This window comes from Hippocampus comes, unplaced genomic scaffold (assembly GCF_001891065.2).
Source record: "Hippocampus comes isolate QL1 unplaced genomic scaffold, H_comes_QL1_v1.1 scaffold138, whole genome shotgun sequence".
Lineage (NCBI taxonomy): Eukaryota > Metazoa > Chordata > Actinopteri > Syngnathiformes > Syngnathidae > Hippocampus > Hippocampus comes.
This window is the reverse complement of record NW_017806150.1, coordinates 318378-343365: the sequence shown is the minus strand read 5'-3', so window position 1 is coordinate 343365 and position 24988 is coordinate 318378. Positions and strand designations below refer to the sequence as shown.

Sequence of the window (24988 nt, the reverse complement as noted above, 5' to 3'; positions counted from 1 at the left end):
GGGGGGGGGGACAATGGGGCTACTATGTACAAACCCCGTTGACTGATATTGTGTGCAAACTTCCCCCTTGTGGCAATTGCGGGCAGGTTGAACGCGCCGCGGGGGGGTACATTCAATCAACATTTATTGTGTAACGTTCCACGAACAGTAATGGTATTTCCAAGCCGGTCAAATTGGCGTGGGCTAACTTTTTGAAACTGGCAGATGGGCCGGGTTGTTTGTCGATGAAAAAAAATGAAATAAAAGCAAACTGAAAAAAGTTTCAATTTATACGTTTATTTCAGTAAATACGAATTCATGGTCATTTCTAATGCAGTTAAAGTTCGTTAAATTATCATAAATTAATCCATTCATAAAATACATGATAAAATTTTGTTTTCTTTTTGTTTCAGAAAATGATAAAAATATATTTTTCTTAATTTTACAAGCATGGTTTATTGGAGTACTTGTAAGCACCTTTTTTAATGGGAAAAATGACTTTAAAAAATACAATACAGTACATCATAACCGATTTTAGGGAAAAAAATTGTGAAATTAAGGGGGAAAAATATATACTACTTTCTTGAATATGTAAATATTTTGTGGGCTGGATTAAGAAGCAATACTTTACCCAACAGTGAGTTTGCTTGTAGAGTTTTTTTTTAATGAGCGGGGGCTGTCAGCCGATGTGGCCGTAGATCCACGACGTGAACTTGCTGACCCTGACATAGACACCGGGCAGGCCAGGTCTGCCGCAGCCCGCACCCCAGCTAACAATACCGATCAGGAACCAGCGGCCCCCGCCTGGCGCCTGACAGGATAGCGGCCCGCCTGAATCCCCCTGGCCAATCACAGCAGAGTACAGAAACCGGATTGCATACATTGATACGGGGTCATTTCGGCGGCTCGTGTGAAAGCGTGGCTCACCCTGCAGGCGTCGCGCTCCCCCGACGGGACCCCTGCGCACAGCATGCGCGGCGACACTGGGCCGTAAGTCTTCTTGCACTCAGTCTGGCTCATGACGGACACCTGGGCTTTCTGCAGCACAGATGGCAGCGACTTATCTGCGAGGGGAGGAGATATATACGGTGTGTATTATATATATGTACATACATACATACATACGTGAACATTTCCTTACCCTCTTCAAAGCGATGTCCCCAGCCTGTCACCCAGCAGCGGTGTCGGGCGGTGACGGCATGTGAAGCGGCGGGCAAGCACACGGGCTGCACCAGTGGGCCCAGGGAGGGCGGCCACGCCCTCTTGAGGCGCAACAGGGCCACGTCGTAGTCTAGCGTGCGGGCATCGTAGTACTCGTGCACCACGATGCGTTGGATCTCCGCCACGTGCCCAGCGGAACCCTGCGTCAGCGCGCCCAAGTGGGCCCGCCAGCGGCGCGGGTCCGACAGCCTGCGTGGGTTAGGATGTCAATTTGAGGACCTGCCAGGTGACAGAAAGAAGGAGACGGAGAAGCGACCTGTCTTTGCTGAAGCAGTGCGCCGCTGAAACGAGCCAATCGGATGAGAGCAGGGAGGCGCCGCAGATCAGGTGACCCGAGAAGTGCAGGCTGACCTGCCAAGGCCACTCGCCCTCCTCGGAGTCGGTCCCGCCGACAATGCGGTGGGCCACCGGGTGGTTGGGGAGCCCACAAGCTGCGGATGACATCATCGTTTTATATTAGTGACTATAAACAGCAAAACAGCAGCACCTACTGAGACTGTGGATGTGCCACTTTGAAATTTTGCACACTACAGTATAAGGCAGCTAAAAGTATTCAATTTTCTCAAAAGCCGCCAGCGCACCTTATAATCCGATGTGTCTTATATATGGATCAATATTCAGATTTCTTGGACGTAGTATTTGAAATGTTCTGCAAAGCGCTTTGTTAGAGCTCCAGTGGTTGTGAAAGCTCGCTATAAATAAAGCTGTATTGTATTGTAGTGCATTCCCCTTTAGCGTAGCTCCATCTAGTGGTTGCAAAACGCAACCGCAACCACAATTTTAGCTTTTATTCAATGCACCGAATAATGCGGTGCGCCCTGAAAACAATTTTAAAATAGGCCATTTATTGAAGCGCATTATAGTGCGGAAAATACGGTATCCATTTTTTTTTTTTTTGCAAGTATAAATGAAGTAGAGTTTATGCATTTCGTTTACTCACCACAGTCGAGTTCGTCGCTGTCGTCCTGACAGTCAGCGATGTCATCACACCTGGCGTTCTTTTTCCGGATGCACGTGCCGCTGTTGCAATGATAGCTGACGGCTGAGCAGCTTGTTTCTGTCGCACAGCAAAACACTTCAAAGCCAGAGGCATAAAGATATGATGCATATTCTTAAAAGGACATCTCACCCTGTGTGCAGTTGGTTTCATCCAATCCGTTGGCGCAGTCCGTCTCACCGTTGCAGGCAAACAGAGGATGCAAAGGGCTGCTGCCGCCACAGTTTTTGGTGGGCCTCGCTGTAACAAAAAGACAAGTGACATTTTTTTAAACATTTTTCTCATTTTTTTTAATGCTCAATCTTTTTGAAATATTAAAAAAAAAAAAATCGATATACTAGCCGCAATAAAAGTCATCGCCAATACAGAACAATTTGACTCACAGCAGAAGACCTCGTCGCTCTCGTCCTGGCAGTCGTCCAGCCCGTCGCAGCGTCGACTTTTCTCCACGCAGAGTCCGGTGGAGCACAGGAAGTGACTTTCCGGACAGGCTGCGGGAAGGACGAGAGCGGCAGAAACAGAATTAGGCACCCCGTGCAATAACCTTAGACTCACCATTTACAGATAACAATACACCCCCTTACGTTGGCTGATGTTGTAGCTGCTGTACGTCACATGGAAAGGTTGCGTGGCGCTTCGGGAGGTGCAGCGAAATTCCACCTTGGCGGTGCACTCTGCGATGCGAAATATGCTCTCGTATCCCACGTAGCTACCGCAGTAACTGTTGACGACAACGTCATTCTACGGCTTCCTTGAGCAACACTAATTTGGGGTCATTATTTGGCAGCTGGAAAACGACGAGTTACTGTAAGCGACATGCAGGCTCAATTTAGCAAGCAGTTGTATTAGCCCTTTACAAAAGAATAAATCACTTCCCCTCGATGTGGCCTCACTATTTGGCAAGCAGGGGGTCACGCTCTGGGTTGTTACAGATTAATATACTACCGTGTTGTACTCGAGTGTGACTAAATAATATGATGATCAGTTGAAAGGCTAAGGCAAAATTTGGGCTCACTATTCGGCAAGCAAAAAACTAGTAGCTCAGCAATATGTGGGCTCACAATGTGGCAAACATCTGTCGTCATGTATTGACCAAGAGCAGAGATTAACATTTAGAAAGTGCTAATAACCCACTTTGGATCACTATTTAGCAAGCAGGAGGTAACACTCACTGTTATGTGGTGATGAAAAATATTTTTTTGCTGTGTTGTGTAATGTTTAAATAATTGAATAAAACGTTTAGTGGCATTTGGGCTCACTATTTGCAGCATATCCATCATAAAAAATGTTTTGAAAAAATCTGTTATTCTTGCCCATACATCACTTCGTTGACCCTCCACCATCCATGCTCACACCCCTTCATGTCCTTTGGTTTCAGCACATAATTTTGAAGCTGCAGAGCAACCCCCAACGCGGCGTCAGGAGTCTAGAATACATTTTAAAAAGAAATAAAGGTAAATGATGGAACACCAGAGCATAAGGAACGTATGCCGGAGCGTTACCTGGAAGATCCACGTGCAAGAGCAGTGGGGGGGCATAAGGCTTGGGTGGAAGGGGCTGTAGACCTGGCCTGTCGCATGCGGTTTTGACGCGACGCGAGAAACGCACACTGAGGGGGGTAACGGTGGATATAAGAAGTCACATCCCTGTTCAAAAGCCATGTTTTCAGGGCAGACTTTTTGAATCCACGGTACATGTGTGTTCCGAATCAAACAAGAGAGATGACCCACACTCTTCTGCGATGGCCTCAAAGTGTCCTCTGAAGCTCTTGGTTCCGCTGGACATGGTGAAGGACAGCAGCATGACGTTGGAGGTGGACACGAGGGAGATGGAGCTGGACAAAGGCGCGCACAGCCTGCAAACAACGCAGACACACATGTAAAAAATAAATAAAATAAAATAAATCACTTTGTTTTCTCTGAATATTATTCTACTCTTCCCTGTCAAAAACAAAGACATTTATTCTTGGGAGTGGAATACAGTAGGCTCGGTTTTCAGAAGCTCTAGTTTTCATATTATTCTGTTTTTGATTAGGAGGTGTAGTAGTCACCTGTGGAGAACTCGCCCCCTCATGGGCAGAAGAGCGTCGTACACAGTCAGGGCATCATGGACGCAGTCACTGGGCTCGATTTGGAAGGAGGCGACGGTCAGCCGGATGAGAAAACCGGGCACGGCGGTGAGCTTCACGTGGCACCGCACACCACCCCATGATGAAAAGACATTCAGAGGGACCCTCGCACCGGGAAGGCTGGCGTAAAGTTTGTCTATACACTGGGATCCTGTAATATTCATATTTCAAAGTTAATTTCTTATATTTTGATGTGTGCAGTAAAGACTATATGTGTACTCTAATTTAATTAAACTATCAACCTAAAAAATAAAACGGCAAAAATAAGTCTTGAAGAGGTGAGACAATGGTACTCATAGCGCAATTCCGAATTCCTGATCACGAAATTTATTTCAGGTGACAAAACAGCCACCTACCTGCTGCATTGGAGGTGTAATCCGAGCGTCGGACAGCTGCAGAAAAGAGCAAACCCGTCTTTTTTTTTTTTTTTTAAATAAAAGGAAACACTCCATACATCACCAACAGGGGGCCACCATTGACGAGGATGGAGTCGATGTCTACAGGGAGGTCCAGGAGGTAGCCCACCGATGAGCGGTTCTTCAGGCTGGTGTGAACCGAGTCCCGGAGGATGACGGCTACGCATTCCTCGCACACCGCCGCGCTCTTCAGGCGAGGGACTTCAAACACCATCCAAAAGTGCACCAGCACGCCTCCCTTGTTGTTGGTACTGAGGGATTTCAAACACACAGTATATGACAAGACCATATGAGTTTATAAAGACTTTGTCACAATGAGCTGAGTGGGTAGGATTTATTAAAGTTAAAATATATTGACGTTTAGAGAGATTACCTGAGGTCTGAAATGATGGCGTGCTTGTACAGGCGAGTCACTGAGGACATCTTGTACACGTCGCTTACCTGCAGGCGCAACAACAACATTTAACACAGTCTGAGTGCACAAAGTGTATTATGCACAGTACAACACCCCAGATACCACATGCTGTATTCTGGTCGCCATGGAGACAAACTCGTGGGATCCGGCCTGGCGGTACTCCGGGATGAACTCCACATTAGCCACGCGGAACATCCCAGCAAAGTACACGACACTGTTGCCCTCGCGTCGAACTGGGATCAATTGAGCATGTCACACAAGAAATGTTAGTCCGAACATTTTTTATTAATTTTCGTAAACCAGTCAGAAACGTACTGGATCCTGTTTACAGCCTTATTGATAGTTTGCATAAATTATCAATACTCCAGTAATGATACATTGACATAAATAGGATACATTAATATTATTACTTACTATGAATTAATTGTGATTTAGTATTTTTGCAATACTCCAGTAATGATACATTGACATAAATAGGAGACATTAATATTTTTCTCTTATTACTTACTATGTATTAATTGTGATTTAGTATTTTTAAGACATAATGACTATTGTATTTCCGAATGAGTTTTGTTTTCAACCTGGGGAAAATAACTTTTTTGCGTTTTAAATCAAAAGAAAAAAAAACTCATTGGAGACTTAAATGACCAGCTATTTGCCCATCTTGGTCAACACACACTTACATATGAAGACCCAGAGCAGCGACCACAGGACAACCACTAGCACAAAGACCACAGCCGTGATGATGACCGCCAGATGCCGAATGCTCAGCAGGTAAGCCCACAGCCTGGACAGACCTTTGGGCTTCCGCCTCGTCTTCCTGTACATTCTGCAGAGTTTCTGCAGCGTGTGGTCCACGGTGGAGACCTCAACCGATATGTCAGTGAACTACAGAAACACATATAGGGTCATTAGTTACAGTTTTGAGATGGCCTACTCTTGACAAGGATGTAATTAATGATGTAGAACAAACTACCGCGAAATGTCAAGCAGTGCATGTTCAAAGATCCGTAAACACTTTGTACGGTAATAGAAAATGACAAAAGATGCGATTGTAATGCTGCTTCATCCCCACTCTGCCGAATTGAATTACACTCTACTACACATGTATTATTCATTTGGTGTCATTCCATATGTAGCAGGGTAGACTCCCGAAAGGGGAGAAGAAAAAAGTCACATTCAATGAGAGGAGGGAATATACATTGAAGAGAATAAGTCTACACAACTTTTTACAATGGGGTCAAGGATTGACCCCTGCGGAATACCAAAGGGTAATTAATCTTTACTTGCCTATGACACCAGTTTCACCAGCTGACATAAAAGCAGACATCTATCGTAACAAGACATGTGAAAAAGTCTTCACCTATTTGTGAAATATGAAAATGAGAGCAAGAAAAGTTTCCAAACTTCTTCCACCAATAATTTGATCTAAACCCTTTTGTACTTAAAAAAAAAAAAAAATAGGTCATATGCTCTTACACTGACAGCATCCTGTTGAGATGCGTCGACATCTCCGCTCTCCTTGCGCTCTGGGCCCATGACATGGGCATCCCCATTGAAGGCCACTTTATCTCCTCATTTCCAGTTTTCTTTTTGAAAGATCAATTTTCAGTCGGGAAAAAGAGCAAGATCCAGCACGCTGCACATTCAGTCGGCATGTGAAACAAGAGCCGAGGCGTCAGGAAGAACGCACGTATCGCGTTACCGTCATTACAGACTCCGTTTGGCACAAAATGTCTACCCCAGGGAGAGAGCCTGGAACCGTGTCTTTCAATACAAGAGTTTTATTTACAATGTTATTCACAGACAGGGTGTTCAGCAGCAGAAGTCCAAATAAAAACAACAACAAAAAAAAAAGGGTCCAGCCTTTGTGAAATAAAATACGAGTCAACATAAAAGCAGATGAGGCATCATTGTCACAGAGACACAGTTGAGGGGTACCAGAACAAAACAGTCGGTATTTTAACACTAGTCGCCCCTTCTTCATCCAAGGCACAGTCAACAACATGTTACAAAACACACACAAACGAGTACATTCAAAGGAATGGACGGATATCTGGTTCACTTCCTGAAAAAGGTGCTGCGGGTGATGCTGTAGAGTAGCTGGTATGGCTTTCGCTTGGGTGGCTCGGCCAGGGCGAACACCTGCTGCTGGGGGACGCTGGTGGGGATGGTCACGTGTCGCTGGTGGAGAGGGTGGAGGTTTTGGTGGTGCGGGGGCACGGAGCCGGAGTAGCCCACAGCTGGATGGAACGTTGAAGGGGGGAGGAAAAAAAAAAAAGGTCAAATATATTGATGAATAATCAAACATGAATATTATTGCTTGCTTACTGTGCATTTTGCCCTGTTTTGCTCTTCTGGCGTTCGCAATCGACTGCTTCTTTTGCTCCTCACTGATTTCTATTCCTGGAAACAAACCATACGAATCAAAACACGATGAGAAGCCCTGACCTGCATTGACAACCTAAATTCTTAACCGTGTTCCTTGATATTATATGGTTTAACAAGAGTTTTATTTACAATGTTATTCACAGACAGGGTGTTCAGCAGCAGAAGTCCAAATAAAAACAACAACAAAAAAAAAAGGGTCCAGCCTTTGTGAAATAAAATACGAGTCAACATAAAAGCAGATGAGGCATCATTGTCACAGAGACACAGTTGAGGGGTACCAGAACAAAACAGTCGGTATTTTAACACTAGTCGCCCCTTCTTCATCCAAGGCACAGTCAACAACATGTTACAAAACACACACAAACGAGTACATTCAAAGGAATGGACGGATATCTGGTTCACTTCCTGAAAAAGGTGCTGCGGGTGATGCTGTAGAGTAGCTGGTATGGCTTTCGCTTGGGTGGCTCGGCCAGGGCGAACACCTGCTGCTGGGGGACGCTGGTGGGGATGGTCACGTGTCGCTGGTGGAGAGGGTGGAGGTTTTGGTGGTGCGGGGGCACGGAGCCGGAGTAGCCCACAGCTGGATGGAACGTTGAAGGTGGGAGGAAAAAAAAAAAGGTCAAATATATTGATGAATAATCAAACATGAATATTATTGCTTGCTTACTGTGCATTTTGCCCTGTTTTGCTCTTCTGGCGTTCGCAATCGACTGCTTCTTTTGCTCCTCACTGATTTCTATTCCTGGAAACAAACCATACGAATCAAAACACGATGAGAAGCCCTGACCTGCATTGACAACCTAAATTCTTAACCGTGTTCCTTGATATTATATGGTTTATTGATTGAAATTATTCATTTTTAATCTGAGTAAGGATCAGGCTTGTCTGCATTGTAAATCAGGTACAAGTCTGCATTGTAAATCAGGTACAATCTGTCCAGCAGGCGGCAGCAGGTGTAAGGGATCAGCCAGGATCATGCTGCAGAATAAGTAGAAGAGGAGGGATGCATGGAGGGGTTGCGGAGTAGCATGTCAAGAGCATATTTTAAGCAGCAGCAATGGAGAAATCAAAACAATTAACCGGTGGGTAGAGTCGCGATTTTTAATTCAGGCCTTAAATGTACTTTTCCCAGTTAAAATCTGCAGTTGAGCAAGTGTAGGTGTACGTTGTGGGAGGCTCACCCATCTCCTGGTCCTCCTTGACCCGCTGCCTCTCCTTGCTGAAGGCCTGCAGCCACCTCTCCTTGTCCTGGAGCTTCCGACAGCACAGCACGCACACAAACTCAAGCGTGTCGGCGTGGCGCAGGCGCACGGCGTTCCTCAGGGTCAGACCCAAGCCCGGGTCCCGCCCGTCGGGAACGTCCAGCACTTCGGTGAGGTCCATATCCAGCCGCCCTCGGTAGTGGAGGAGGTCCCGGCGCAGGACGTCCTTTTTGCAGAAGACCAGCTGGTGGTCGAACAGGAAGAAGCTGCGCTGCTGCATTTTGCCCTGGCGGAGGATTCGAGTCAGCTCTCCAGAGTGGATCAGCTCGGAGCTGCGCACCAGCACGTCGGGTCCCTGCGTCACCAACGACACGTTCTTAGCCGAAAGCAATCGGCAGGCGGTTTTGGCTTAGTTTCGAACGTGGTCGTCACCTCCCAGCGGAGAATGGCCACCTGCCAGTGGGCGATGGCGTCCACGCTCTCCAGCCGCCGCTTCTTCTCGTTGATCAGACTCGCCACGTTCTTCATGGCCTCATAGGCGTCGCTCACACCGCCGTGGTCCCTACAAGCACCGGGAACAGCAACACAACTTAAGTTGGGTGAGCAGATTTACTTATTTATAGTTTTACGAGATGCTAGTTAACGTGGATTCGCAGTCAGGGATGTTCAAAGGCACAAAGCATGACATTAGTTTGACTTGAGGAAAAACTCCCATCACCATGTTGTTACATGTCTAGACCACAGGTGTCAAACTCTAGGCCCGGGGGCCAGATCTGGCCCGCCACGTCATCTTATGTGGCCCACGAAAGTAAATCAAAGATGGCAACTTTCATGATGCTTGCTAAAATCTCGACCAAAATTTCAAATTCTCATTTGTAATAAATAAGAGTGATACTGTAGGCATTTTCTTGTTACCGAACCTCTCACCACAGTAACAATAACAATAGGTGAATAAACTGTGATTCTTGACTTCTTTATATGGTTTAATTCATAACGGCCCTCCAAGGAAAATGGTAACTAAAATGTGGCGCTTGAGAAACTGCTGCACGCACCCACCACTGGTTGAGTTGAGGGAGGCGTCCAGGATGTTAATTCCAAAACGTGATCACCGATGACACAATTTCAAGCAGTAAACGTCACTAAGCAGTGGCATAACTGACCCGTAGGGTCTACGTTACATGTTTATCAAAAGGTATTCGAGTGGCTTTACCTTATTTTAATTTATTAGACAACAGTTAACTTCTTTTTAAACTTGTCTGACAGTCAAAGATGTGGAAGAAAAACAAAAAACCCTGCAAGACGCACACGATGAGTGTCACAGGATGAGTAGTTTTATTCACCTCATTTTAGTTCAATTTAGTTTCGTCCTACACAATGTTTCGCCGCGAAACGTTAGGAAAACATTGACAATAAAAAAGTTTGACCCAAGAACACATTGATTGTATTTACATATTTCCCACAGGAATTGCATTGTATTTGAGTCACTGCCAATGAGCTAATTTATGTTCACACTTCACTAATGTCAAACAATATATTCAAGTACTTCTATCGCTAAGCTTGACACGTGATTTCGAGCCCTATTGTGTGATTCATGTGATCCGCTCATGTCCCTGCAGCCTCTTGTACTAAAATGAGTTTATGACCCATATCCTGTAATATACACGTTTGTGTGAAGTGATAAGATATGCGTGGGACAAGGAGGCGTCAAGGCACGTTTAGCTGACCCCTTAAAAAAATTCCATTCCTCCGCTGTAAGGAGTCGGAGCGGTACCTGTGGTCTTTGGGGGTGTACTTGAGCAGCTCCCCCAGCTGCAGAGGGTATTTGCAGATCTTCTGGACAGGAGTGAGCAGGAAGCCGGCGATGGAGATGTCAATCATCTGCTGCAGGAGGCGGCAGGCCTCAAAGAAGTGCTTGTACCGGCCAGACTTCATGAGGCGCTGCAGTTCGGCACAGGCCGCCGGGTGGGTGTTGCAGTACTCAGAGTAGATCGAAAATCCCTCGCCCTTTGGGGGGGACAAAAGAAAGAGAGAGGATGCATGAAAGAGTTAAGTTCACCTATAAAAAGGTTAGGTCCTCTACATTTTAGAGTCATCCTAAAATTTTACCAGCAAAACCCAATATCGCCTGTATTGACCTGCAAGAGAAAGCAAGAGCCGATTTCGCTGAGATGAGGCTGCTCCTTGTTGTACTTTTTCTCCAAGTCGCGAAGGAACTGCCTTTGGAACTTGTAGATGTCCTCAATGTTGCTGAAGATGGTCTTTAGTTGGAGCTCGTTGAACATCTCCGGGTGCTTGCGGCACTGACGGATGTAACCCTGCAAGAAAGAATATACTCGCATTTTGAACTCTGGAAGCAGTTCAGACAGTGGCCTACAGGGAGCGCTGGAAGCTAAAGTTGAACATTGAATGAAGCATGATGACGACGCTGGCTACTCGCTCATATTTGAAGGAAAAAGACCAGCCTGAAGGCTTATATGAATAAAAGGCTGGGCGCTTGCCTTAAAATAAAACTTTGGATCCCAAGAAAAGGTTGGCCAAGTTGTCAACACTGATTCTGCTGACAAAGAAAGAAAAAAGGTGATGCCTGCGCACCTCGCAGATGTCTTTCAGGTGCTTGATGTAGATGCGTTCTGTGTTCATGATCTCCTGCACCACGTTGGTCCTCATCTGCTGCCTGTGCTGACTGCTGTGCGTCTCGCGGGGAGCCGGGTCCTCCTGGTCGGCCACGCTCTCCACACTCCCCGCGCTGGAGTCTTCCTGGTTCACGCGCACCTGAAACAAGTGGACGGGAACATAGAATAGATATATTTAAAAAAAAAAAAAAAAAAAATCTCTCTCTCTCTCTCTCTCTCACACACGTATGCATATCCATACTATACATAGATACACACACATACATTTAAAAAGCTTCTTCGACAGTTTGCATGTGCAACTAAAAAAGTACAAAAGAGAACAACTTTAAGCACACACACACACAAAAAAAAAAAAAAGCCTCAGAGCAACTTTATGTGATTTGGGGAACGTTTAACCAGCTCTTGCTTGGCATCTTTGAACAAGCAGCGAGCAATTACATAACAAACATCTATCTGTCAATCAAAAAAGAGGCTAATTAAAACTCAACTGTCACTCAACACTGGTTGCCACAGAGACCAGTTGAACCCCTAGTGGGTGGTAGACACACGCACACGCACACGCACACGCACACGCACACGCACACGCACATGCAGCGTTAAGACTGGCTTTCGTTTGGAGTAAAGCCAGTTTACAAGTGGAGTGCAAATAAGCGGGTCAGGAAGTGCACTCACCCGGACAAAGCTTGAGGGGAACCAGGCCTCCTTGTCGGGCCCCCTGCCCCACCACCAGTCCTTGTGCGAGGCATCCAGGATGCGGATTACGTCGCCTGCCTTAAAGGCCAGCTCCTGCTCCTCCATGGTCACATGGTCCCACAGGGCCTCAGCGTACACGGCGTGGCCCGAGTTGATCCACTGCGCCGACGCACATGACAAGACCGATGAGCCCGTGTCGAACATGAAAGATTACGGCCCGGCTTGCCAAACATGTCGAATACGCAGTTTATCCTCACGTCTCCTCTCGGGGGCGGGACGCACTCGCAAAGCCCCCGCGGCCGCGATCAACCCTTATGTCATAAAGTCAACGTGAGAGCGGCGGCGAGCTCACCTCCACGAGCACGGAAAGCTCCACGCCTGGCTCCAGGTACGGCGTGACGTCGGCGAGCTCGTCGAAGCTCCCCTCCTCCTCCTCTTCCTCGCTCACGCTGTCGTCCAGCGCCGCCGAGCCTTTGGACACGCCGTCTGCGGAGCGAAAAAAAAAATGTTCAAGGCATCGATTCACATTCTCCTCCCCCCGATGCAACTTTCCCTACCGCTGAGCACTCGGTGCAGTTTTCTCCTGCCCACGCGGTCCAGCCCGATGGGGGTGCTCTGGGAGAGGGTGGGGGCGCGTAACCTGGCCGAGACTGCCTTGTAGGGGGGCACCTGGTGGGAGGGAATGGGCGGCCGTGACAGAGGCTGTTGGGGAACACAAGATGAGGGGTTACATCAAATATCAAAGTGCAATGTTTTGTTCTATCATTTGAGCGATTTTCGCACAGCAACTCGTGAATTTGTCTCGTGCGGGAAAGCCGAACAAAACCACGCAAATGGTCAACCGTTTTTCTGTATCGGCACAGTGCATCATGGGAGGCATTACTTTTCCGGGGGCCATCGGTTGGTTTCAAGATGCATTTTGGGTTACATTTGGGACACTAAATAGGGGATAACCTATGCAACTATGCAATGGCATGACAGCCTCCTTTTTTTTTTTGGGGGGGGGGCAGACATAGGCACCTGTGCTAATGAATTGAATGAAAAAAATAAATCTGCCGCATTTTGAGCCAAGAAAGAGTGATTCAGAACACAGCCTCTTTGACAGATTCAAATCAGAGAAACGTACAGAAGGAAGTTGGTCCTCATCGGCGTCGGGGGAGTACAAGTTCTCCACCCCCATGACGGAGACGGGACGCTGTTGCCGCGTGCCTGGCACGTTCCCGTTCACGCCGCACTCGTCGCCGCTCTCGCACACGCCGTTCCCGATACATTCCGGATGGAGCGGGTGCGTCCTTTCGTCGGGGTTCAGCTCGCCCACCTCTTCGGGGATGCAGTGCTTTCTGGAGAGGAGCTGCCCGTAGTCCGAGATGGGCCGCGGCCTCGGGCGCCCACCCCGTCGCCGGGATTTGACGGCGGTGGCTTCTGTGGGGGCCGACGTGGGCGATTCCGGGATGAAGACCGGAGAGAGAGGAGAGGCGCTGCCGCTGGTTTCCGAGGAGTCGCCATCTGGTTGCAACGCTTCCTCCCTTTGCTCTTCCGCCGTGACCTGAAAAATCACAAGAAATAGTGACAGGTCAATAACCCGCAATGTACAGAGATGTCGTGCAGTGGGCCCCAACCGTTGGTCCGTGGGACATTTGGCACTGAGCGACTGGACAAAAACGATGTATTGATCAGTAGGAAGGAGAAAAAGCCAAATGATGAAACCGACACCCTCCAAGAAAAAGAAAGCTGTATTTAAGAGACAATATTAGCAGTCTTACTTCAAATACGGTTTATCGCTCGAGGTGATTCTCGGGAACCAACCCTGTTCTGCTTAAGATGTGATGGAAAAGCTCGCAAAAGCACTAAATGGCTCACATCAGTTTCCAAACTTCATATTTAATATGCGGGGTTTTCTGGAATGATTACGATCAAAATAAAAATTTGGGACAGAAGGAACACAATGCATCATGGGAGTGTCTTTGTCTCCCTTTTTTCCAAGTTGGCAACGGCTCACTGGAAAGCAACAATTTCATGGCTCCGCCCACATGAGTTACTACACCTTCAAACTTGTTGAAATACATTTTTTTTTTTTTGTGTGTGAGAGGGCCTGTGTGAGAGCAACGGCCCACCACAACTTCTACATGAGTCTGCTGGAGTTCATTCAACTAAAAGCGCACCTGCGACCGTGGCTTTTCTTCTCTGCATGTGAGGGCATTGCAGAAAGTATACTGAGGGAAAAAAAAAACGAAAAAAAACTTGATAGTGTGGGGGCACAAACAACGAACCGTGACATAGTTGGCAAACAGAACATACCGGTCTGTCAAAACATGAATTCATGTGAAACCGATCTGTGACACCAAAAATATCCGTGACTGCTTATGTTGTGCACGGATCGAGTGCATCTGTTCGTCAGAAACAGAGCAACTGCTCCTCGAACGTGCCCAAGAAGAGTTTTGATTGGATTGAGAATCAGCGTAAAACGACTTGAATCAATATAATAAGTTTTCCCAAGAAAAAAAAAAAAAAATTCTAATTCCTATCAAGCAGAGCACAAATATTCCGCAATGAAACACGATCATGCCAGATTTTATTTCACGTGCAAATATTGACCCCGAACAATCAAACCTCACCTTTTGGTTCTCCCGATCTGGACCGGGACCGCTGCCGCATACACAGCGGAAAGGCACACAGAGCGCTAGCACCATTGTGAAACACATGCGGGCCCGTATCTGGACCCAGCCGTCGGATTTTTAAAGTCACCCAAGCATCCTCAAAATCACACACACACACACACATTCAAAAATAAAAAAGCGACTTTACAGACCCAGAGTTTTTAACTCGCTCAGTAAGGACTCAAGTGCATCGCGACTGGACTTTGTGCTGCCGCGCTGGACTGAGGTGTCGAAGCCAAACGCTCGTTTGGACTTGCCCGCCCACAATTTTGGCCCATTTGCGCAAGTGGCTGCTAATCATAAACAAAGCCTAATCATTAACCGGGCCTGTTCCTTCGAGCGCAGGACAGGCGGGTCCAGCATGTGACCCCCGGCGCGAGTCAATACATCACATGGAGGACAAACAGCAGACAGAATGCGCATATGACAGTGACACGAGAACAATCCTCTTTGTAATAAATGTGTTTTTTTTTTTTTTAAATATCTTGAATTTGCAAACAATATATTTATTTTTCACTCATGAAGGGTTCGGTGAATGTGCATATGACCTGGTTGGGTTCGGTACCTCGAAAAAGGTGAAGGACCACTGCTCTAAATACAGGATACTGGTCTGTATTGTGCTGTATTACTTGTTACTGAACGACAAAAACATTGTGCGACTGTCAAGGAAGCAGATGGCCACAAAGAGAGGGAAATGCTCCCCAATAAATGAGAACGTGCGGATATTTCAACGTCAGATACTCCGATTTTGAATTTCATCAAAAACGGCGGAACATGGTCGGTCATGAAAACCAGCGACCAAATTCAGCTGGTTTCCGCCACGTCATTTGGTGCGCGGCTGGTCTGAGGTTGATCAAATCCGGCAAACGGGCCAAGAATGGTTCTTTCTATTTAACTCATTCAGGACCAGCCAATTCTAGACCAAGTCTGAAAAGACGTTTAAAACCGTAAAATGAGTGAAGTGACTTGCCCGAAATGGTCAGGAGCTCTGCGTACCTAACGAATTGTCTCCCGGCTTACCTCATTTTGCGGCTCGGCTTTTCGATCATCAGGAGGCAACTGGTCTTCCGACACAAAACCGCAGGTGGTAATCTCCAGGGATCCGTCTTCCGTGGAAATCTGATGCTGGAGCGTGGCAGCGTCCTCTTTCGGCGGCGCGTGAACCAGCGGAGCGTGAACCAGCGGCGTGTGCCCGGCCGACAGGACCCGAGGTCTGACGGGTGAGGGTCGGCGCCGTCGTTCGCTCGTGCTGCGGCAAGGGACGCGTCGGGAGTAGTCGTCGTGGAGCCGGCTCAGGGGCGACATGGGAACGGGCGGTCCCGGCGAGGGGGAGCGACTCGGCCGGCGCAAGACGTTCACGTCGGTAATGCTGCCCATCAACTTCAGCATTTGTCCCTTCACTCTTACCGGGCTCCTCCTGAGACTGCCGAGGTCCACCGAGGAGGCGCTGGAGGTTCTCTGGATATTCGGAGTCCCGTTTGACGTTGTGGTCCTCTGAGGGGGTGGCTGAGGGGACGGCGTGGGGGCCTTGCGCCGGAACGGGATTTTAAAAACCTGAAGGTTATCCGCGCTCTTGCTCAGTCGGCTCAGCACGGTTGCATTCGATGCGTTTTCCGCTTGCCCGTTGATCTTTGCCTTCTTGTGGTCGGTGCAACCTGCCGCGTGGCTCTCCTCGTCCATGTCCGACATGGTGATGCGTCCCGCTCCGTACGCTTTCCTCATACTTCGCGAGAAGCGGGAATTGCGTTGGAGGCCCTCTGTGATGTCCTCGTCGTCGTCGATATCCGAGTCGTAGCGACTCGCCGTCAAATTTCCTTTCGACGGGTACTCGGCGGCGGCGTCGCTGAGGGCGTGCCCGTTCTCTGCTTCGCCACCCGACGGGGGCGCGGGTCCGCTTGCGCCGCGAGTCTGAATCCCGTGAAGCACGGAGGTGCGCAACTTTTTAAAAGAGTCCACCATGCCGAGCGCGGGGAGAGCGGCGGGACCGTCGGTCGCGGGAAAGGAGCCCTTCCTGGAGCTGGAGAACAGCCTCATGATTCTCGAGGAGCCGGGCTTCCCGGAGGAGGAGTCGCCCACGCCGTTCGGGTGGCCCTCGTCCGTGGAGGCGGGGCCCACGGTGACGGGCTGCAGGTACGGGGCGAAGCTCCTCTCAGGTTGACCGTGGAACGGGTACGAGTCGCTGAAGGGGCGACTCCGGATCGGGGGGTCCACGATGCCGGAGGAGGGGAGGCGAGGGAAAGAGTCTTCGCTTATAGACGAGACTCTGTCCTTTGGTTCTGCCTGCGGAAGAAAACACAAACTTTTATGACTTTTTTTTGTTTTTGTTTTTTAACTCATTCACTCCCAAAGACGTTTTTAAACGTCTTTTCAGACTTGGTCTAGAATCGGCTGGTACTGAATGAGTTTTAATAACATACGGTACCACCGGTTCTTATTTACATAACAAATACAACCATTCTATTATCTGCTTGACTAGGTAAAGCTCCAGAGCCACACTTGATCACAAGAGATCCTTACATAAGACTTGTCTCGCCCCACCTACACAATCGAACGCTATTGCATCATGTCGATTGCATTTTTTAAGGTGAATTTTGCAAGTTTTTCCACAATTCAAAACAATCCCCAAGTGTCTTCAAACTTTAAGCTCTATGGCATCCCCTAACTTTTTTTTTCCTCAATACCATTTAAAACTCATTCAAGTAGCAGCCAATTCTGGACCAAGTCTGAAAAGACGTTTAAAAACGTCTTTGGGAGTGAATGAGTTAACAGACCCGGCAACAAATATCCTCCAGTCACCACGCCCGCAACATAATTGGAGAAACGCGTCGCCGCTTATCAGAAGCCAACTTCTTGCTTCCGTGTCGTCAGTCAAGATGCTTAAAAATGAGCGGAGCTTGGCCGTGCCAAGCCGTAAAGGCAAGGGTGGGGAAAAATCGGCGCGGGGGGAGGTACGATGCAAATGAGAAGCGCTGCCAGGTTCATAACTGCTCGACCAACACGTTGACGGAAATAGACCGCGAACAAAAGATCCACTTGATAATGTCAACTCACATCCAGAGGCAGGCGTGTACACGCTATTAAAAAAAAAACCCCAAACATTTTCTATACATTCCCTGAATAACTTTTTTACAGCCTAAAAATCGAAGAATAAGCCCAGCAATGAAGCAATGCTTTTTTTTTTCTCCCCTCCCTCTTGTGTTGCAGCTACTGCAGTAGCAAGTCTTGAGCGAGCACTTGGGGAATGAACACACTCACACAGATAATGCTTGTTTACAATACACTGGATGACTAGCGGGTAAATAAAAGACTAGCATGACCATCGGTATATCAAACCACACACTTGGAACATGACGTCCATTTAACGCCGGTGCTGTGATTTGAAAGTCAGAGGGGAGCCGAGGAGGCCCGGGTTGGGGTGTTCTATTGCGCGGGTGTGTGTAAGTGTGTGTGTGTGTGTGTGTGATTCACAGTGGGCAGTTAACGCAGCTGGCCCTTTGAAGCGGGCCTCTCCGAGCATGACTAAGCGATGAAAAATGCTAATCCGTTGTGATTAATGCGATAAATTGCCATGCTTCCGGCACGTTAATGGCAATTTCGCAAACATCGCCCTTTGATGCACTACACAGGTTTTGTTTTTTTTGTTTTTTGGTTTTTTGTCCACGGGTTTTTCCGGCGTATAACGTTTGGTTGAGGTGCCGTTTTGTAGCGGCAATGGTGTTACTCGGCGTGGCTGGTGCTGCATCGAAAACATTCGGAAGTTTCATCTAAGAGTGACATGAAAGAACACGGGTGTCAAACACAAGGCCCCGGGGGCCGGATCTGGCCCGCCACGTCATTTTATGCGGCCCGCGAAAGAAGCTCAAACATGTCAAGTTGCATGATCCTGTCTAAAATGTCGACCAAAAATTTTAATTCTGATACGTAATAAATAGATATATTCTAAGCAATTTCTTGTTACCAAAACCTTCATGGTAGCAACAAACAATAGTTGAATCAACGGTTATTCCTGACTTCTTTGTACGGTTTCAGTCATTACGGGCATCCAAGTGAAACGTGGCCCGCGCCAAAACTGAGTTTGACACCCTTGCTAGAAAGGACCACAATACTCGCACTTTTAGTAATTCTCGTCATTTCAGCATAAAATAGGCTAAATGTACAATCCACAACTCCCAGTTTAAAACGACTGCATAAATCTGACACCTCAAACAAAGAGTTTAGCATCACACGGTATTGTGAAGCCCCCAAAATGCTAAAACAGACCACATATTTTTGTTGAATTAAAGTCTATGGGCTTCACGATATTGGTATCAAAGTCAGAATATTTCTGTTGTGACAAAACTACTCAAGACAATGTTCAAGTGCCATTTAAAAGGGTCACATTTAGCAAAATTAAATTGATTTTTTTTCCTCCAGGTGCAATATGAATTCCCGATCTAGTCAGAAAACGTTAAACAACAACGGTGGCGCGCGCACGCTTGCCTCAATCGGAGCCAGGAAAACCTCGCGTCCAGTACAAGAGCCGCATCACAGGTCCGGATGACTCCTCCGTCACCCCTGGCAATGAGCGCGGCGCTGTCGCTGCAGAGCGCCGCCCGCCGACTGACACTAAGCACCCCGCTTCCCAGGAACAATGCGCCACTTTCAAAACTGCCCTCTCAATTGTCGTCTTGTGCCGACGCCGACGAAGAGCAGCGGGATCTGTTTTCCTGTCCGCTTTCGAAAGTCGGGAGAGGGACAGGAGATAGGAGACAGGAGATAGGCGAGGAATGTCAACAAGTCGACTTGGGCTTGTTTTCTTGGATTTGGATCCCGGGACAGACGCTCGACTGACTTTTCTCCCTCAACACCTCCGTGACCCAAAGCCCGCGTTTGGCACCCCAAAAATTACTCGAGAGGGCATTCGAGGCACCCCAACAATTATTCAGGAAAATATATTTTTGGGACACGCTGAGGAAAAGGAAAACAAGGGAAATATCCATCCATCCATCAATTTCCAAATCGGCTTTTCCTCACGAGGGTTGCGGGCGTGCTGGAGCCGATCCCAGCTATTTTTAGGCAGTAGGCGGGGTACACCCTGAACCGGTTGCCAACCAATCACAGGGCACACAGGCAAACCACCATCCGCACGCAGCTTCACGCCCAGGGACAATTTCGTGTGGCGCATTGACCTGCCATGCATGTTTTTGGAAAGTGGGAAGAAACCGCAGTACCCAGAGAAAACCCACACGCAGGCACGGGGAGAACATGCAAACTCCACATAGGAAGGCCGGAGCCAAAATGGAAATTGGCACCTCTACACTGTGAGGCGGACGTGCTCACCAGTCGCCCATCGTACCGACATCATGGGAAATATACAATAATTAAATTGGGATTTTATGAGAAAAAGTAGTACGATAATGAGAACAAGGGCATATGAGAATAGTTTGGCTTGCTTGAAAAATATATTTTACCGTTTTTTTTTTCCCCAAACAAATATTCAAGGTAGGGATTTTGAGTTTATGATAATAAAATGAATTAAATAAAAAGAATATGCTAAATTTTACAAGTCTTTTTTTTCACAGAATTAAAATGGAATTGAAATGTCAGATTACTACAATATAATGATTATGTGACGAAAACGTTTTTTTTATTTTATTTTATTGTTTTTTTGAATATACATGTGCACTCTGGTGCATTCGCTTTGTTTTTTTTGCATGCTGCTATTCTATTCTTTGCCGAGGTCCTAGTCTTGAGTTAATGAAGAGCTCAGGGAGGAGTCGCGCGCCCAATTCCCTTTCCCACCCTCCAGCACCCCCCTCCCCCCCGTCAGGTTCACGCAGCCAGCTGGAGCCAGCCTCAGATTAGACTCCCGGAGACAAGGATGAACATGCATGCAGATATGTAAACATGCACGCACTAGGGGGGGAGAAGGAGAAAAAAAAATACAAAATAAATAAAATTAAAAAAAAAAAAAAAAAACCATGCACACTTGCGTCCACATACCGAGCGGAACACGTCAATCACTGAGTCCCTTCTTGTTAAGCTATAAAATATAAAATGCCCCCAACAATCTGATATCTATGGCGATGGGGGGGGAGGAGGGGCACGACTAAACTCTGAGAAGGAGGTCACCTCTGCAAAGGTATGTCTCTCGCCTTGGGCCGGGGATCAAATTCATTAAGGGCGGAAAGAGCTGAGCATTAGAGCCCACGGCCTCCAGACAAGGGCGGATCATGGGAAAACGGGCGCTTATCGTTTTCCATCGCTTTTTCTGAGCCTTTCTCAGCATCGTGAAGGTACCAGACGACATACTTGTTGTCTTGTCGTTCAGTGATCACGCAAATTGTCATTTGCCATTCAAATGAATGGAAATGGCATTAATCGGTTCTGGTGTGTGCGCCTTGGACACCAGGGGCAGTAAAATACCGACGAACCACACAAAGAAGGGAGAAATAAATTACTCAATAAGGGGCAGTAATATTTATTGAGTGAGGCAATTTTGCATCATGTATTCATATTAAGATAATTCATCACACGTCTCTTTTACGTTTACTTTAAAACCAAACCCCAACTGTCGAGTTATCATGATGGACTGGAAAATGTAAGAAGAAAATAATAAAGCCCTGGTTGAATTCACAGTACTCAATTATGATCCGTCAGGGTTATTCAATCGCATAAATAAATAAATATGTGGAAAGGTCCGAAAACAAGATGTTAGTATTATATTTTTTTTTTAGTGGGACCAGGTAATTTATTTTCTTTGTTGCATGTTCAGTAAAAATTATATTCTTCTAATTTTACATTTGTTTTGGGAAATAAAGTAGATCTTAAATCTCATTTATTTTGTAATTGTTCTCCATAAACATGTTTCTGTTAAATCCATGTAAAGTGTACATTCATTTTAACTGAATGGGAATTCATTTTCACAGTCAGTTCAAGATTGTGATTGTTATTACTAAAAATTATGATCAGTCACAACATTTCAACCATGTCAACACGAGTGGGGGGGGGGGATTACAAAAATTAAATATTCCTGGAATAAAATTACAGGTTCATAACAATCATATTCAATTTAGTATATTTGATTTTTTTCTTCCTATATCTATACATATATTGAATTGAATTGAATACAACTTTATTGTCAAATGTGCTGTATGTATGTGTAACATACAGCACAGATGACATTTCTTCCCTCTCAACATAAAACAAGAGGAGCCGCTGCGGGTGTCCGCGCCGCCATCAAAAGCAAAAGTTAACAAAAAAATGACAAAATAATACAAGACATGAGACACAGACAATCGTGCAATCTTAACCACTTTCCTGCATACACTTTGTTGTCTGAAGCAGTTATAGATGAAAGAGGAGCAAATCAAAGTGCCCTTTTCACCAGTGGATCAAAGACGTCATGCTGCAATTGTGCACCCGTCTGCTACAAGCTAAGCTTGAAAGCAACAAGAAGCTGTATATCCCTTTTTACATTTTTTGAATGCTACATTAAACTTTAGTTTTATATAAAGTGAACGGCTTTTCACAAACAATCATGAAAACAACCGGACTCATTTGGCGCATTTAAAAATGCCTTGCTCACGATTGTTTTTTTTTTTTTGATTGGGTGTGCAAAGCTCACTTGAATAAACATTCAAAACGCTCAAGACCAATTAGCAGATGCTAAGAGTCAGCTCATCCTAACACACTGCACAAGTCCTGTATGTGTATTTGCGCATGTGTGTGTGTGTGTGTGTGTGTGTGTGTGTGTGTGTGTGTCATATTCCCCTTCCATGCCATTGCTAAAGTGATTAGCACAGCTTTGCTTTCGAGCGTGGTTTCATTTACACATGATAGCCTAATCAGGCAGACAAGCGGGCTATTCGGCGCTGACTTCGAGTGACACTCCAAAGTTTGCAAGCGGCCCACCGGGTTGCAGCCAGTAAGGTGGGGGTCGGGACTTGGGACTGGGGGCTGAACTAGGCCAGTATGCACTGCACTCTTTTGGGTTAAACATGAAGAGAAAGGCTTTGGCTACCTCCAATAGTGCCCATAACGAATGTGATGTTTTTCAGTGAGACCAGCGCAGAAGATTTTATTACGAATTAGCAATAGCATAAAAACTGAAGCTGTACACCCGTCCTGCAACGGTAACTCAACATATGTTAAAAAAAAAAAAAAAAAAAAAAAAAAAAAACAAGTACACCGCAACGTCAAGTCACTCAAGTTCTACACTGTAGTATCTGTGACTATGAATGTGCGGCTTTGAAAGACAGGCTCTCGAGTAATTCAATTAATCGTTTCAAACTCCCCTTTACCAAGCCAACATCAGATAGTAAAGGTTAAGTGGTTTTACTTTCCTGCTTGTTAGGAAGGTACTTTACATCCTTTCACGGTTAAGAATGTTGAACGGTTACTTGACACGTTCCGTGTGCAGTGACGAAATGTTTTACAAAGCCGCGACGCATTCACTCACTTTGACGTCGACTTCCCCATTTCAGGATGTGCCATCGGGAAGGTGAATGGCAGAAGTCCCCGCCCCCCTACCACGAAGAGAGCGTGGGAAGCTTGGCCTGCACCGGGGAGGGATGTCTGTGCTCGCGCACGGAGGGCGCAAAACAGCGTGCACCTGATCCGCTGTCATAGCGACAGACAACCGGGGAATTTAATACAATACACGGACGAGCCCTGTCAAGAATCAACACCGATACTGAGGCCGGAATGGAATATGGAATTTGAACCCGTTGAAGGAACTGAAACAATTCAAATTCATGAGCGGCAAACAATTATGAAAGAGAAAGTAGACGACAGGAAGTGGACGTTGCGTATAATCTATTTTGCATACCAATTATACTTTCCTATGAAAAATTTTAATTGATTTTAAGACATTTATGACAGTGATAAATACTTTCATCTTTTCAAGTACTCTACTTACCGTACCTTAAATTGGGCAGCAGGCCGTTACCAGCTGATCTGAATTTCCACCACTGCCAAAAGTGATCCGGACCTTTCTGTGCATCATCTTGAGAGGTTTACAACCAAGCTTTCTCTTTCGTAAACCCGACAAGGAGCAGCTTTCATGACATGGAGAATCATTTTAACTATCCTCGTGAGTTATTGTTAAGCGTCCTCGGGTCACTTGAAAGGCACTATAAATCCAAGCTATTATTAATACTATTATTGTATGACTGTCTTCTCTAAAAGGAATCCTTTTTTTTTTTTTTTTTTGGTGGGGCTGTTGAATGCAAGGAAAGGGATTAACACTACACTCAGACCAGTGAAGAACTGGAGCTAAAGTGCCTCGTTCTTTCTGCCATTGATTCACTTTCTTTTGGCCTATAAAGCTCTTTGTAAGCACCCTTACACTACCTCCCACCTCCTCAATATTAGTGAAAAGGACACACACACACACACACACACACACACACACACACACACACACACGCACACACACACACACACACACACACACGAACACAGGAGTCGCAATGATGACGCGAAGAAAACTGCGGTAACACAAATTCAATTAAAAAGTTCTCTTAGAAACACAAAATGGACGACTTACCGTACTCATAGTCTCTGATGTTCCCCCTCCTGACCCTTTTTAGCCATAGAAAAGTAGCCGGGCTTTCTCTGAAGCGTCGCTCCCCTCGTCCATGTCGAGTGGGAGTCAATTAAAAAGAAAACAAGGCAATTTAAAAAAAGAAAAGAAATAGCTTCTACTTCATTTTTCCGGCTCCTCGAAAAAAAAAACAGGGCTAGCAGTAGCAACTAATGCTAGCTGACGAGCACTCGCCAATAAACTTCAGTCGCGCCAACAAGTTCCTTCAATTCGACTTTGCGAGAAGATATAAGTGCCTGAAACGCAAAGTTGAAGTGATTAAAAAGTATTTCGGGTTGGTGGTGAAGGAAACTTGTTGCGCATGGCAGCGAAAACTACTGTTTAAAACAAGTACGTCTCGAAGAGGACGAAGAGCATCTTAATGCACTTGTTGCAGTTGTCTCCGAAAAGAGGGCGGGGTTGAGGAGAGCCCGGAGAGATTCGATTGGTTGACCGCGGCTTGACTGTCACGCAACAGGCCAACCACGCGTCGGATGATATGGAGAGTCGCGCCCTCTTCTTACTCCTGCGAGCAAATGAAGTGAAAAGGTGGGGCGGGGTCGAAGAAATCCTTTCGGAATAATATTAGCTGATCGGCACGTGACTGTTCGCTGTCCGCCAATCACACGCTGGCTGGTGGCGTAGCAGTCACGCCTCTTTCCTGCTCTGAGGAAATAAAGCTCAGTCAAAA

At 46.5% G+C, this 24988-nt stretch overlaps 2 protein-coding genes across 3 annotated transcripts; both read right to left on the bottom strand.

Moving 5' to 3' along the window:
* Positions 1-643: 643 nt before the first annotated feature.
* tmprss7 (transmembrane serine protease 7) lies at positions 644-7664 on the bottom strand. Its single transcript, XM_019894913.1, has 19 exons — positions 7488-7664; positions 6636-7399; positions 5840-6044; positions 5259-5389; positions 5115-5182; positions 4799-4992; positions 4682-4717; positions 4248-4476; positions 3928-4052; positions 3700-3806; positions 3517-3623; positions 2782-2918; positions 2581-2688; positions 2330-2437; positions 2141-2257; positions 1457-1631; positions 1121-1389; positions 907-1043; positions 644-820 (listed from the first exon to the last, which is right to left on the bottom strand). The coding sequence occupies exons 2-19, from the start codon at positions 6693-6695 to the stop codon at positions 659-661; spliced, it is 2475 nt and encodes an 824-aa protein (XP_019750472.1). The 5' UTR covers positions 6696-7399; positions 7488-7664; the 3' UTR covers positions 644-658.
* spata13 (spermatogenesis associated 13) lies at positions 7662-24988 on the bottom strand. 2 transcript variants are annotated; one of them, XM_019894903.1, is made up of 13 exons: positions 24262-24988; positions 15753-17012; positions 13202-13621; positions 12633-12777; positions 12428-12561; positions 12055-12234; positions 11342-11521; positions 10885-11064; positions 10521-10753; positions 9182-9311; positions 8729-9104; positions 8215-8289; positions 7662-8127 (listed from the first exon to the last, which is right to left on the bottom strand). In XM_019894903.1, the coding sequence occupies exons 1-13, from the start codon at positions 24268-24270 to the stop codon at positions 7946-7948; spliced, it is 3504 nt and encodes a 1167-aa protein (XP_019750462.1). In that variant the 5' UTR covers positions 24271-24988; the 3' UTR covers positions 7662-7945. The 2 variants fall into 2 exon arrangements, with proteins under 2 accessions (XP_019750462.1, XP_019750463.1); XM_019894904.1 differs by lacking the exons at positions 15753-17012; positions 24262-24988 and adding an exon at positions 14691-14941.

What these genes read in the sequence shown, in the direction of transcription:
- tmprss7 (XM_019894913.1), bottom strand. Translation starts at nt 6,695, where the DNA reads ATGGGCCCAGAGCGCAAGGAGAGCGGAGATGTCGACGCATCTCAACAG. An exon ending in CGACCAGAATACAGCATGTG is followed by an intron (nt 5,183 to 5,258) that starts GTATCTGGGGTG and finishes TTGCGCCTGCAG; the next exon opens with GTAAGCGACGTGTACAAGAT. An exon ending in GGGAGCGCGACGCCTGCAGG is followed by an intron (nt 821 to 906) that starts GTGAGCCACGCT and finishes GTGATTGGCCAG; the next exon opens with GGGGATTCAGGCGGGCCGCT.
- spata13 (XM_019894903.1), bottom strand. An exon ending in TGGCCATTCTCCGCTGGGAG is followed by an intron (nt 9,105 to 9,181) that starts GTGACGACCACG and finishes TTGGTGACGCAG; the next exon opens with GGACCCGACGTGCTGGTGCG. An exon ending in AAAACAGGGCAAAATGCACA is followed by an intron (nt 8,128 to 8,214) that starts GTAAGCAAGCAA and finishes CGTTCCATCCAG; the next exon opens with CTGTGGGCTACTCCGGCTCC.